The sequence below is a fragment of the Trichomonas vaginalis genome, chromosome II (genome assembly GCF_026262505.1).
Source record: "Trichomonas vaginalis G3 chromosome II, whole genome shotgun sequence".
Lineage (NCBI taxonomy): Eukaryota > Parabasalia > Trichomonadida > Trichomonadidae > Trichomonas > Trichomonas vaginalis.
The window spans coordinates 3,218,829-3,234,013 of record NC_067204.1 but is presented as its reverse complement, the minus strand read 5'-3'; the positions used below and the strand labels follow the sequence as shown (position 1 = coordinate 3,234,013).

Here is a 15,185-nt window from a genome sequence, read left to right as displayed (position 1 = left end):
AAATTAATTATAAAAAGTTATTCGAATTTAATGGAACCTTTATTTAAATCAACTATTATTTTTCCATGTTCTCCTAATTGTTGATATTGTGTGTAAAGTTCATTAATGCTCATTGGTAAATTCACTTGATAAAGCATAACGTTCAACTGTTGACGACTAAAACCACTGAAAATGAAAAGGGTGGACAGTTTGATTTAATGTTTGTGCTTAATGCTTTAAAGTATTGAACAGCCATGAAGAATGAACACTGAATGTGTCGACATTGAGTTAATAACTGATTAAAATATGATTTCTCATTAGTTATTAGTTTTGATTTCACTGCATCATCTAGAAAAATGAGTGAATGCAAAAATTCTCTATCAAAATTTGAAATAGAAAGTGTTTCAAATAATTCATCCCGTTGTTTATCAATAATTTTATCCTCTAATCCTTGCTTCTTGATTGTATTATATAATTCTTTATACATTACAAAGTTTTTTAAATAATCTTCTGCTTCTTCTTGTGATAAATAAATAATTGGAATTTTGATTAAATGCTTTAAAGATTCAAATGTATCATCTGAAGGTGAACCTGAACGGTTGATATAAATTAACACATGTGAATAGGGTGAAGTGTTAGCAATAATGATAATTTGTTTTAATATCGTTAATGTTTTACCTTTATTTTGTTTACCAATTGCTGCAGTGATTGAATTTAAGTAACATTCAGAATATGGAATTTTCATTAATTTTTCCTTAGATAGAGCATTTCTATTATCACTCAATGCTTCATTAATCATATCATCTACGTATGTATTATATACTCCTGCTAATTCTTCATAAGGGGTGGATGAATTTAAATCCATTTAATCAAAAATAAATTTATAATTTTACATTTCTATTCATCAATATTTCATCATATGAACTTCTATACTGTGGTGGTGTACCTGTTGGATGATATTTCAAACCTTCATCCGGTGTCCATGTCCAATATGTAGTCCTAGTAAACCAAACCTGAGGAGGATTTGTCACCTTTGAACAGTAAGTGTCATTTTCACCCTGAATGATTGGATAAGCTTTCACTTGTACTGTAACTTGTGAGTTGAAAGTTTCTAATCCATCAAAGAATATACCCGCTCCATCACGTTGAACTGGAATAGTGCATAAGAATGAAGTTTGGTCTTTCCATGTTCTAGCTAATGGTGCCATTATCATCATTCAGTGGTCTAGTTAATGAGTCCTCGTATTCTTCCGTGCATTCATTCACTCCATCTAAATCAGAAGCTTGAAGCATACGTGTAAAGAATATGTCGCCCACTGTGGTCATCGCTTGATCGGGGAAGTTTCTGGAATCTATAGTGACCTGAAGACCTCGAAGCATTGGATTTTCTAAAACCGTTCTTTGCATTGCATTCTTCGGAAATGTTAACACAACATCTGTAACATTATGAAGAGCGTATGAGAAATCTGAGCTATACCTTCAGGAGTGATGCAACCTCCATTTAGTGAACGAACGTCAATATGTTGAGCTGGAATCATGAATGGATCTTCCTTACTAATAAACGTGGTATTGCTTTAACTGATTCTTCAATTAAACCGTATCCTGGTGTAATGCATTTATCCTCTAAAACTTCCATCTTTGTGCATGAAATAATAACGTCTTCAACTGTTGCGTCAGCAGATGTAGCGGCTAAGCTTGTAATTAATTTGGCAGGAAGTCCGATTTGTTGGAATTTGCGATCATATTTATAAACATGATTCATAATCTTTTCATAATTTTCATCAGTTATCTTTTCATAAACGTAATTTTGTAAATCAGCAACTCTTAACGGGTCAACCTGACAAAATACTAAAGTATCCCTGAAAACATAATATTTAAGAATGATTTCACCAAATGATTTAGGATAATCATCGAACGCCTGAAATGCTAACAAATCATTTACCGGAATAATCATATCAAAAGTGACATCAACTTCTTCATTTGCTTTCTTGAAAACTTCTGAAGGGTCAATATATTTACCACATACTGAGTTATCATATTTTTGAACATTATTATATAACGAATGAACAAACTTTTTAACTTTCCTTTCTGATTTTGGTTTATATGTTGCAAATGCGAAAGATTCACGGGCGCAATCCATCTGAAGATAACCAGCATCACCTCTTTCGGTTTCTACTTCTAATTGCTTAAAGCTTTGATTTGATGATTTGTAACCAACGAATAAACGCATGCATTTAAAAGCGGCATCACATGTGAAAGCTTTATTTGAAACTAGAGTTGCTTTAACTTTGCGTTTAATATATGTGTCACCTAATTGGTTCACATCATGAGCCGGATTTGTAATTCTTAAATGAGTTTGTTTATCATCAAAATATGGAGCATCAGAGTCATAGCATGAACTTTCAAGTTCTCTATAATATCTTCTACCATCATTCTTTGCGAATATTTCATTTATCTTTTCGAATGAATGAAACACATTTCCATTAATCGGTTTAGTGTTTGGCACTAAATAGTTAGTCGTCATTTATTATAAATAAAAAATCAAAATTAAAAGATGAAAATGAATTTTTAATTTTAATGAAATAATCAACTATGGCTGCAGGATTCTTTAAGAAACTGTGGGATAAAGTAAAAAGAGGAGCGCATAAAGTTTGGGAAATGAAGAAAGGAGCAAATTGGATATTTAAGAATAAAGAAGCAATTAGTGACGTTGCTGAACAAATAGCACCTAATGTTCCGGTAAGGGAAGTATTAAATAAAGGAGATAAGGTTTATCGTCGACTACAACCGATACTAAGATAAAAATAATATTTATTTATTTTTCCACTATCCCCCTATTTTATTAAGTATTCCTTCAGCAATTCCACCAATTGCGTTACCTGCTTGTGCTCCCATCGCCGGATTACCTGCTTTAGTACCTAATACTCCACCTATGATAGTTCCTGCCGTTTTCGCTACTGGTGCCAAAAAGTTTGCAACGGGTTTAATAACTTTTTATAACCCAACTGCAGCTTTCTTAATTCCTTCCCATAATTTTTTAAAGAATCCTGCCGCCATTTCTGATTTAATATTAATTAAAAAATATATTTCATCACTTATATTCTAATTTTTTATTTAATGATAAATGAAACCGATTTTAAAAATAAATGAAACAGAGGAGGAAGAAATAAATGAAAGTGAAAATGTTCAACAAAAAATAAACGTTGTTAAACCAATTACTGAAATAAAAATTTTTTCATCTGTTGATGAATTTAATGACTATTATGCTAATAATAAAAAATTATTTGAAGAATTGACAACATGTAAATTGAATAAAATGTTTAAAGTTGAGGACAGAGTCCAAGACCCGGAGGGTCATGGATTCAAAATTTCAAAAATAAAAGGTGTTGTTAGTTTAAAATCTATTCCTCAATCAAGAATCACCTCATTAATGAAAATAGATGATTTAACAAAAAGAATAGAAATTATTGAAGAGCGAATAAATCAAATATTGATTTCATAAATCATGACTCGTTGAGCCCGGGTCCTTAAAGCCAAGGCACAAAGTGCCCAGGACTTAAAGTCCATCACTGAGTTCAAGGTTATATTCATCAAATATTTCATTATTAAATGCAACTTCTGCTAGTTTATTTATTTTTTCAATACGATCATTTGAAAGTCTATCGTTTAATTTTTTCTGAAGTTTTTCATTTTCTAGTTCTGAAACTTTATTTGGATGATATTTAAACCCGTTAAATTCTTTTTCCTCAGTTTTGATCATTAATTTACAAAGAACTTTTGTGGTTGGAATTCGTTTAAACCATTTATCATTAATATTTGTTATATATTCAATATCTGGAATTAATTCCCAAATTTTTGCATTTTCAATTAATTTATTATCAAATGCAAAAGCAATAGGTTTAATATTAAACTTACCTTTATAATATAAACTTTCTACATAATCATCGAAATAAACATCTACTTGTTTAACATTTTCAAGAATTGGTGAAAGAGCATCCATTAATTGATTGACGGTTACGAATCTTGATCCTCTCATTTTCATACGAATTAAAAAAATAAATTATTCAAAAAATGTAAGACATGAATTTTTAAAGTTTATTTTTCATTCATGAATGATAATTATATCTGATTTCTTTTATTCTCTCGTACATACTAGATTTGAAGAATTCAGAACTTTTACCATAATCTCCTAAATGTTTTCTTATCCCTAACGTGTGCCAGTTATTATATGAAACTGAATAAACTTTATCTTTATCTTTACACCTTTCATCACTTCCAATATATTTATATCTCAGTTTTGATTTTGCATTTTCATATTCATTAGCGTTTAATAATTCACAGTCTTCCTTTTTAAATTGATGTTTAAGATATTCAGGATTTAATACTCTACGTTTATATGCTCCTAACTTAGTTCTAAAGGTTTTTCTACAAAATTTAGGAATTCCATCCTCTTTAATGTCATCAATGATTTCCATTTCATTATTTTCAATTTCTTCTTCTCGTTTATGAGGTCTTTGATTATGACTCCATTGATTCCATGAAATTAAATATTCTTTATCATTATATTTATACCTCATTAGCTTATTTTGGCTTTCATATTCATTTAATAATTCACAATCTTCATTTTTAAATTGAAGTTTAACCCATTCAGGATTTAAACAATGTTTAATTAATCGCGGAATATCTGATATCATCTATATATAGATTATTTTATAAAAGATAAAAAATAAATTATTTTAAAATTAATGTTAATTTTTTAATGATTTATAAATAAATATATTTTAATGCATCGTCTATATATAGATGCAACAAAAAAAGTCACACAACCCGCACTCATATACTACTTTGAATAATAATAATTTTTGAACAAATTAATATAGTAATATCGTAATAAAATCGCATGAAAATGAATTTGGTTATAGTGTTTGTGTAATTTGTTGGCTAATTTCAGAAATATTTTTTTGAATTAATTTTTTTTGACTAAAAAATAGAAAATTTTCAAGCGACACAATATTATATTTACGACAACAAAATAAATAACAAAATAAAATTTAATTGTGACTAGTCCAGCAGTGCATTAGAAGTTCTGTGTGAGTTTCAAATGTCTCGTTGCAAGCCAAGCATTTGAGTTCTTTATTCATCTGTCCTTTTTTGACAAGATTAAGTTCCATCTTTTTGAGATCATTAAAAACTTCTTCCGAGATTGTTCCGACTGCTGATGCTGCAAGGTTTGAAATAAATTCGAGAACTTCTTCTTTTTTCTCAGGAATTTCGATCGATTTGAAAAATTCATATAATTCTTGAGTATGTGAGTCCACAATGTGGGTAATGAACATCTCGATCGATGGAATATATTGATTACAAAGGGCGCAAACATAATTCGGACATCCGACTCGCTTGAAATTATTTACGACCTGGAACTCGATTCCATGGTCAGAAACAATGTGTATACCGACGGCAACGCTTGTTGTATGCTGCTTGTTGCATATTGGGCAGTTTTTATCGTTGTTTGTGGAAATTCTTCTTTTATACTTCACTATTATTGGTTTTGCAGAATTTGAGGGCAAACTCTCCTTCCTGTGCCTCTTGCCTTCTTCTGTCACTGGTTTAACATCAGGGGGAGGAGGAGTTTCCGTATGTAATTTTGGAATTGAGGATCTTCGAGTGATAACAAGGGGAGTTGAAACGGGACTTTGACGCTGTAATGCAATTGTCGGCCGTTCTTCCATAGTTTTCTGTAAATCAATGTCAAATGTTTTTGGTGCTGGTGGTTTGTAGTTTGGATCGGGAGAAGAGATCTTAAGAGATGTAGAGTCTAACGCTGGTTGTGATGATATTGATGTTTTGTTTGTTTGCATTGAATCTGAACTTGTATTGTTAATTGGAGTAATTTTGTGAATAATTTTTGGCTTTTCAGGAGGAAGTAATGCAAATGGAACTTTGTATATGATTTCACGATTACTTAATAAGTCTTTATGTGGTAATGGAATCGCTTCTTGCCTATTTCCTTCATTTGAGGTGATATAGTAGTAGGATAACACTGCAGGGAATGTAATAGCGGTCATTACTTGATTGGAAAGTGAAAATAATGTCTCAAATTTTGCAACATTTTGAATATCGAGTTCTCCGCGTTTAAAAACTTCCTTTATTTCAGAATCATCAATCATTGCTTTGATACCATCAGAATATTCTGGGTCCAAAAGTAAATCTTTAACGTTTAATGTTATTCCATGCGCTGTTTTGAGTGCAGAGAGATTTCTATCGATATTATAGCCAACAAGTAATTTGCTATTAAGAGAGCTAAGGAATGATCCTAAAGCTGAGATGATATAACCATTATTTATCGAGATAACAAAAACGTAAGTTTTGCTACAAATTGAAATCACTCTAACAGATCCATTTGGCGATAAATCAATACCGACACCTAAAACAGTTGAGTTAAATACATCTTCAGCAATCTTTTTGACGTCAACTTCTTTTACAGAGAAATAAATGACTTTTTTCTCGCATTTTTTGAAATAATGAATGCTTCCCTCTGTTTTAAATACCCATGGAAAGCGTCCTTCGTTTTTTTGGCCGTGATCGGCCGAATTCTTCTTCATTGACAACCTTGAATATAAAAGTGACAAAATCCCCGCCTCTTTTTTTCCTCGATATATATCATTTTAAACAACTAATTCGACTTAGATTCTTATTGGAACCAATATTTATCGGACTAAAAGACTTATTTGATGTGAGACAAAATATATTTTCAAAAATTGTATCGAAAACCAAACACTACAAACATATATTTTAAATTTATTCACCAGAAAATGACTAACTTATACTGCTTAATATAATAACTCAAATAAAAATTATTTTTCATTTTATATTTTGTAATTTATTCCTATAATAAGCACACAAATTGACTATCACATGTTTTATAATTTACCTTGATTCCAAAAAAGTTTGCTATTAATTAGAAAAATATTTTTATATTCAAACAAACAACAAAATAAGAACTATTTAATATTAATGGAACAATGGGAACTTATCGAGTATATCGATATCGAAATCGAATATAACACCAGCTAATTTGATGATTGAATCAGAAATAATCACAATATTTTCTGGATCCAATGCAGGAGCTTCTTCATTATACATAGACTTGTTACTCATAATTGCCTTACCAATGTATAATACCCAAACATACAATTGGCCGCATTCCAAGCCTTTCAACAAAGTCATTGCGAATTTTCCTAAATCAGACTCTTTGTTTTTGATTGCGAACTGATAGGAAGCATTTAACATCTGTCTCTGGTTCTCATCCTTGATGATTTTCATCGTTAAGTCAACTATTTGTAAAATTTTTCCGTTCTTTAGGTTCAAAGTGAAAAATTTTACCAAATAGAAAATTAATCGTCCGGCCAATTCAGGGTCTTTTTCAGCTTTCGGAACGATGCTTCTTATCAAGTACTCGTATCTCTCTCTTGTAGCGAAAGGAAGTGGATAGACATCGAAACAAGGTGTCGATGCCTTTGAAAAGTAAACAGTAACTCTTTCTTTCAATTTTTCGAGGAAAATTGGGGAATTACACATTGCATCTTCTCTGTAAATGGTCTTCCTTAACTGGTGATTGTTCATAAGAAGCTCTACGAACTTCTTCATCCTCAATGTCTTGATTAATCGTGATACAAAAATTGTCAACTTTGAAAAAGGTGACATTTTTAAATTTGGCAATGATTCCAAAATATTTTTATCGTTTGCGCATAACAAAGGTATTTTGGAAAGAAGCATTGTATCTGTTGTACCATTTATGAGTATTGAGCTTATGAAAACACTGAGTTCGCTGAGTGTCTTGAATGAGGCAATCTGATCCAGTTCTTTTTGACCATTTAATGAAAAAACAGGGTTATTAAATGGAATTCCGATCTTTTGACAAAGAAAAATAAGTCTTGGATCGCAAATAGGTCTGAAATACATACAACTGCTTAATTCACTGGCACTCTGCTGCATAAACTCTTTAGTTACTTTCTCTTGAGGGACTTTTACTTCGACATTATTCGAAATTTCAATCGAATTTCTGATTTTTTCGATTTCTTCGCGGAAAGCGTTTTTAGGTATATCTTCTATAGGAATCTCATTGTTTTGGTTCTCTTGGAAATTCGATTTAATTTTGAATGGTTGTAAAATTATCGTCCGGTGAACTTCCCTATTAAAATCGATAATTTCTACACTGTTTGAAGCCTTTTCAGGGATCGGAACACGGGAAACGAATGTCAACTCAGGTGTTTTCGGAAGCTCTAAAGTGTTATTTATGTTCATGTCGCATATAAATTGGGGTAAATCATTTTGCAAATTGTTCTTTTTCGAAAATGGCTGAGCCATCTTGAGTTTTATCTCTGTTTTTTGCTTACGGATATTCCATATTGTAAGGTCAATTGAAATGAATGTAAACATAAGCTGATCTATACTATCACATATCACATATAAATCTCCGAACTTTCTGTATACTACAGCAAATGATGTAAAGTAATAGTCTTTGGGAGGAGTTGGCATTTCGAGTGCTAAAACACAATTAATATTCTGCGTTTGGATTTCAAATTTAACAGGTTTTTGATTTTGTTCTTTAATTCGTATTTGTTCGCCGAAAACGTTCACATCTGCTGTGTTAATAGAGTTTGTGGTCTTGTTATAGACTTTTGCTAGAATTGAGACTGGCGGAATTTTATTTTGTGGAATTTTGTGAATTATATCGTTAATTTTAATAAAAAATTTATGCCATTGTATTGCTATTTCAGTAGATGGCAAAGCGAGTAGAATTTTCGAGTGAAAAAATGGTGAATTTGGGATAAAAGTTATTGTTAATTTCTGACGATCTAAAGTAGAACAAAAGTGAGGAGAGTAGAATATCAGCTGGAAGTTTGATGGCTTTATTCCGAGTCCAAAAAGAAATGGTCCAATCAAATAAATATCAATTGATTCTTCCTTGTTCTCTATTGTACATGTTGCTTTGGATTCTAATCTAATAGACTCTAAACTTGGGTAAATTGTTTTCATTAATCCCAACTCAATATGTTTTCCACTCCGAAACTCCATATAATTTGCAAGATATATAAATAATACCAATTTCGAAAAATTACAGTTGTTTCCAATTATTTTATATGCATTTCGGATGGAATATGAGATTACAATAATAAAAAAAATAATTTTTTCTTTTCATCAAAAAACTATTTAATAGATGCTATAACAATAACAGCTATAACAGAGAGAACTTACTGTTAAGTTGTTTATATAGAATTGTTTCCCATATTTTTGAAATATAATTATGGATTTAAATATATTTTCATTTACAAATATCATATTCTTATTTTTTAAAAATGCTATGTTCTTGCGCTTTAATGAACTTTTTCGGGATCAATCTTTCTTCATTCCTTTTAAAAGGAATTCTATAATCTATTCTTCACTAATTAGAATATTCGTAATCGCCTATAGATACATAATATATTGAAATCTCCTTTTTAAAAACAAAAATGATTAAATATTAAGTAATTAAGACCATTGAGTTTTTTATATGAATACATTAAGTGAACAAACGAATAACAATTGAATTATGATGTGTTCACCTCTGATTCGCTGAGTGAGCTGACCATCACGCTCCATGATCATAACAATGTTAACATTGATAGCTCAAAGATTGGTATCCTTGAAGAGGCCAACGACATAAGCTTCAGAAGCTTTTTTAAGTGCGGCAAAAGCACAAGACTGGAAACAAAGATCACAAAGCGAATTGTTAAAAAAATTAAAAAATTCAATACTTTTTTTCCATCAAAAATTTTTTGATGCAGTCTAACACAAGTAGGTGGGAAACATTAAATGAAGATGAGCTATTTCAGCAACTGCAAGCATGTTATAGTACAGATCCCAATTTTCAAGGTGCATTCGAACGTTTTGCGTCTGAATTTGAAAAATATTGCACTCAAAACAATTTAGATCTACAAGATGGAATTAACGCCTTTTTTAGTGATTCAGGATCTGAGCAAACAAGAGATCAGTTTTTAAATCAAATTAAAACTGTATTTCGAAACAATAATCAATTTGTAATTCCTTCTGAACAATAAAATACCTCAAAATACATCCAATTCAAAGAAAAATACATTGGTTGAGAATTACAAGGCCTTAATAATAACCTATCTAAACTTTGTTTATAGAAAAGTTGTCAATACAAATTACTTTGGTTACATCGTAAACTTGTTTTATTATTCTAAAAGATCTGATTAATATTTTTTTCTCTTTTTACATAATTTCGATTTCCAACTCAATTGTTTTTCTTTCTACGAGAAACCAGTATTAAGATAAAAAAATAAGCTATTTCTCTGAATAAAAACATGAAGGACTCACATCCTTTTGGAATTTTTCAATTTCATAGAAATTTGAGTAAATTTGATAAGTTCTTTGTTTGATATAATAGATATGAATGCTGTTTCTTGATTAATCAATCCATTTTGTGGGATCACACTAAAAAATGAACGAAGAAAAAGAAAATTTTTCATTGGATATTCAAGTTGGAGATGTAGATATTAAAGAATAGAATCATTATGAATAATAAATACAGGTGATATGATAATAGGCTTGACACTTTTTACGGGCTTATAAAATAAGCCCGAAAAAAGTATTAGAACCTATTAAAATATGTATTCACACTTTTTATCAGCTTGCAGCTTCTCAGAAAAAATGTGAAACATATTTTGAATATTGATCAGAATATCGGCTTTTTCCTTCAAAAACGTCACTTTTTATGAGCTTTATTTATTTTTGATTCAAAACAGAATTAATTTCACCAGGACAAATAAGATTGACTCTCAGCAATGTACAAGTGGAATTAATTCTGCTTTATTATCTACTCAATAAATTGATGCAGCCATTAAAACATGTACCAATTCAATTTCATTTTGAAAAATGCAAGAAAATTCAGTTGGTCTGAATACTTTGGCAGCAAAAATAAAGTTACCCAAACTCAGAATGGAGCTGCTTTCTCTGATACATCAAGCTCATCTAGTTACTACGTTTATCTTTGCAATTTTGAATCTTGCACTGAAAAAGGCGCAATTTATATCGAAAGATCCAACGAAATCTGCACATTACTTGAAGATTCCACATTCAATCACTGCAAATCCACTTTGGAAGGCGGATCTGTTTACTATAACTGCCAAAGTGCAGGACAGATTGTACAAAAACGAACAGGTTATTATGCATCAATATCAACAAACAGCTACATGGCTTTTATACATACAGTGAAACCAGCAGATTTAAATAAAAACTACTTTATTGATAGTTCAGTTTCAAATTGCGGAGAAAGCGAAGGAAAAGGAAGCTTGACATTAGATATTGATTATGGAGATATATGCATCCAGAATAATAATATCTCTAATAATATATGCAATGAATATTCATCAATTCGTAGCATCCTTTGGGGAGAATCAAGAAATTGTAATTTCACCACATTCATAGGAAATAAACAATCTAGAAGTCAGTCTCTTAGATTTACTGTTTATAATGATGAAACTTCTTTGATACAAACAGTTTCTTATTGCAATGTTATTGGAAATAAATGCGGAACAAACAGTAACCAAGTTCTATTTAGTTGTAAATACAATACCAATATTGATCACTGCGTATTTTTCAAAAACACTGCAAAATGGATGTTTTATATTGAATACTCAGATTACAAATTGACTATTACTGATTCATGCATCGAAACACAATCAACAACTGGTATTGGAACTATTACATTTACCAATATTACAAAAGAAAATTGTATCATCGATGCCAAAGCATTCACGTTTAAAATTTCATATTTTTTAAACTTTACCGAAGCTTCAACAGAATTTATTTCATAAAATTTTATTTTTTAGTTATTTATGATGCTCCTACAACTTTCTGACATCTCCTTAATGATTGATAATATTAGATTTGCAGCAAAGTGTTGAATGCTTATAATAGGAAACATTTTTAAAAAGAACTTATTTATGAATTGAAAGAGTTTCAGAAAATGTGAAGTATAAACTGAGATTTTTCCATCCCATCATACATATTTAAAGTTCTCAACATATTGAATGACTTGAGAATTAGATATCATAATATGATGAATAGTGCAATAGCTGATCAGCACCGTCACAATTCTTCGATGATTCAGCTCAATAGAGTAGATTATGAACATTGTCAACTCAATATCAATCACTCGCAAAACCAAAGGAGTAAAATGGCGTAACTTCTTTATCCCAATCATTTACATGTATCTTAAAACAAAAATTGCGAGTGACACTGACTTAATCAAAGACTCACAATCAGACATCTTTAAATAATCAAAGATTCCTAAACTTTTCATTATTCTGAGTAACCTAGTAATATTTCTTGAGAGGAAATGCAGTAAGAAGATATACATTTCAAAAAAAGTTTCATAGCTATCATCTTATAAAAATTCCTTGAAAATTCACAGTTATCTTTAGAAAAAATAATTCAAATTTTTATTGTGCTTGAATCAATGAAAAACTGCTTCATTTGGAAATTTAGTGACCGATATAATAATGTTTAATGCCTAATAAATTAACTCCCGCAGCTTATATTTATTGAAAGTGGTATTTCTTGATAATTTGAACAAATATATTGGCATAAGCAGAATAACATGTGTTGTATAGTCTAAAATTAGAGTGTTTTGTTCTTAAAAATGTCAAAAACAGTTAATTAAATAAAATCATGATAAATTTCAAACATTTTATATTAAAATTAAGCAAGTTCTGACTGCAATTGTTGTATATCAACTAAGCACTGAAATTGCTGAATCTTTTGAACTTCAATTATGAATTCTTCTCTTTCAATTGGTTGTAAAGACATCAATTGAAGACCTTCAGCGAGAGATTCATCATTGTGCGATTGTAGGTACTTAGAAATAGCACATCTTTGGATTGTCTTCTCATATTCAGTTGAAAATTCATCAGTTAATGAGAATTGACACCATTTTCCTATAATTGATGAAATATCAATTTCGAATCCAGATATAATCAAGCACGCAATCAAATCAAAAAGTCCATGTCTTGATACTCTATCTTTACCTATTTTTCCTATATATTCTGGCTCATTTTCAAATGCCAAAATTGATTTTTCCGTGAAATAAAAAAGATCTTCATCACTTATGACTTTCAAATAGATCAATCTGGCAATAAACATAAGTTGCAGACAGTTCTCAAGAGGTGTATAATACTCATCAAATACATTTTTGCAGTTATCTACTAAAATACACAAATAAACAATCTTATTTGAAAACATTTCAGAAAATCTCGCAGGATTTGTATATAATTGTGTCAAATGATAACTCATTATTGACTCAACAACAATGTTATATGAATTTTTCTCAGAAATAACAAAGTTTTCAAATAAATCATTGACAAATTCTTCGCAATCAAGCTGTTTTCTAGCAATGAAGTTGAATATATGACAGAACTCAGTAAAAGACTCAACATAATCCAGAGAACAAAAGTTAGAAACGCAGTCAAGAATTGGAGAAAAATCAATTTCAGAATAAAAATTAGAAATACATGGCATAAGCATGCGAATAACATTCCTTGCCAGCTTAGAATTACTTATATCTTCATTTGAATTAACTTCTGCAAGCTCTTTGTTAATTTCTAACCTTTCATTAATAATTTCAATCAAAAATGCAATAAATTCATTGCAGAAATTACTTATTACTTGTGGATAAAATTCAAAACATGTAGAAATAGTTGAAATGGAGATAATTGATCCAAAATTGCTTGAATTTAAAATGATATTAAGTAAATTATTAAGAAGTTCTGTATTTTCTCTGTAAATATTAGTTTTCAAGCTAGATCTTATCATATTACATCCAAGTAAATAAAGTAATTCGTTATCAGAATCAGTATCTAAGAGATTTCCAATATTTGATAGAATTTCAAGAGATAAATCATCATCTAAAAACCATAATGACTGAGAACATAAATATAAAATGTTTGATTCTATTAAAACATCATGATTTTCACTGAATAATTGAATTATTAATTCCCTAATTTTGGTTTTAACTTCAGAAGAACATTCTCCATTTCCAGCAATCTCTGCTATAGCTCTTAGTTTGGCTTCATTGTCAATTTCTCCAAGAGATATTAAAAATAAATTTTGATTCATTGAAAATAATAAAGAAATAAACTGTAATGATACATTTCTTTCTGAAAAATATGAATCATTATTCTCAAATGCGATATCATAAAACATTGAAGGATTTTCATCAATATAACTTATTTCTTCTTCAGATAAAGCCAAAGTCATCAAAGAAATGTTAACTAAAGTAGTAAAATATTCTGTAATATCTATTATTTGAATCATGTTTTGAATGATTTGTAAAAAATATTTTGATATTGAACGAAATGGAAGAATCTTAAATATATTTTCTGAAACAGAGAGAATATTACTGATAAATGGATTCATTACATTCATTAATTCTATATTTGTAATACTAATACTTGAATCTAGAAATTTAAACATGTAATAATAGAGTTTGATAAATAGATCCTCGGAAATACAATCTTGAGATGCTAATATATGTTGTATTAATTGAGATGAAAGTTCTATAAAATCAGTTTGAATTATTAAGAAAATTGATTGTTGAAAATGATGAATCATTGTTTTATAAAAGTTGGTAATGACTATGCAAGATGTATGGCTATCAAAAACACTAGAAAAATGACTGTGAATCACATTAAACACGGAAATAAATGTTTGTAATAATTCATCATCAGATAATTGTGATGCAAGGATTTTAAAAATGTATTTTAATGCATATGATGCAAGTAATATGTTGTTTTCGAGAGAAGATTCGAAATAATTAAGAAAAATTTCAAAAAGATTTTCAGTTCTGTAATCAAATAGAAGACATATAGAACAGTATAGTTTCATACATGATATTTCTGGTGTGTTTCTTGAAAAATATAACTGTAACAGTAAATCTGCAATGGATTTTTGATCAAGCACGGAGAATTTGCCTATATTTCGCACTAAAGTAGGGAAAATAATGGAGAAAAGCATATCATCTGGGTATTGAATGAGAAAATTAAGGATATATGATAAAGAATTTGGGGTATTTTCAATCAATTCATTATACATTGCAACTGAATCGTCTGTGTGATAATTTTGCACCATTAAGATATTCCGAATCT

At 29.7% G+C, this 15,185-nt stretch overlaps 4 protein-coding genes and 1 pseudogene across 5 annotated transcripts, besides 1 other annotated feature; 1 reads left to right on the top strand and 4 right to left on the bottom strand.

Annotated features, from left to right (window-relative positions):
- Window positions 1-718: part of a mobile genetic element that runs on past the window's edge.
- A 148-nt stretch (window positions 719-866) lies between these two features.
- On the bottom strand, window positions 867-2,119 carry TVAGG3_0477250 (annotated as a pseudogene). Its single transcript has one exon. A coding segment is annotated over exon 1 (1,253 nt).
- A 1,416-nt stretch (window positions 2,120-3,535) lies between these two features.
- TVAGG3_0477240 (protein of unknown function, DUF4108 family) lies at window positions 3,536-3,979 on the bottom strand (the record flags this gene model as incomplete). Its single annotated transcript, XM_051235769.1, has 1 exon — window positions 3,536-3,979. One exon carries the CDS (start codon window positions 3,977-3,979, stop codon window positions 3,536-3,538), a length of 444 nt encoding a protein of 147 aa, XP_051093593.1.
- Window positions 3,980-4,929: 950 nt separating this feature from the next.
- Window positions 4,930-6,606, bottom strand: TVAGG3_0477230 (uncharacterized protein; the record flags this gene model as incomplete). The annotated part of the gene is made up of 1 exon (XM_001330056.1): window positions 5,031-6,581. The coding sequence occupies one exon, from the start codon at window positions 6,579-6,581 to the stop codon at window positions 5,031-5,033; it is 1,551 nt and encodes a 516-aa protein (XP_001330091.1).
- A 384-nt stretch (window positions 6,607-6,990) lies between these two features.
- On the bottom strand, window positions 6,991-9,050 carry TVAGG3_0477220 (uncharacterized protein; the record flags this gene model as incomplete). The annotated part of the gene is made up of 1 exon (XM_001330057.1): window positions 6,991-9,018. One exon carries the CDS (start codon window positions 9,016-9,018, stop codon window positions 6,991-6,993), a length of 2,028 nt encoding a protein of 675 aa, XP_001330092.1.
- Window positions 9,051-10,448: 1,398 nt separating this feature from the next.
- TVAGG3_0477210 (uncharacterized protein) lies at window positions 10,449-12,699 on the top strand (the record flags this gene model as incomplete). The annotated part of the gene is made up of 1 exon (XM_001330058.1): window positions 10,890-11,858. One exon carries the CDS (start codon window positions 10,890-10,892, stop codon window positions 11,856-11,858), a length of 969 nt encoding a protein of 322 aa, XP_001330093.1.
- Window positions 12,700-15,185: the final 2,486 nt, after the last annotated feature.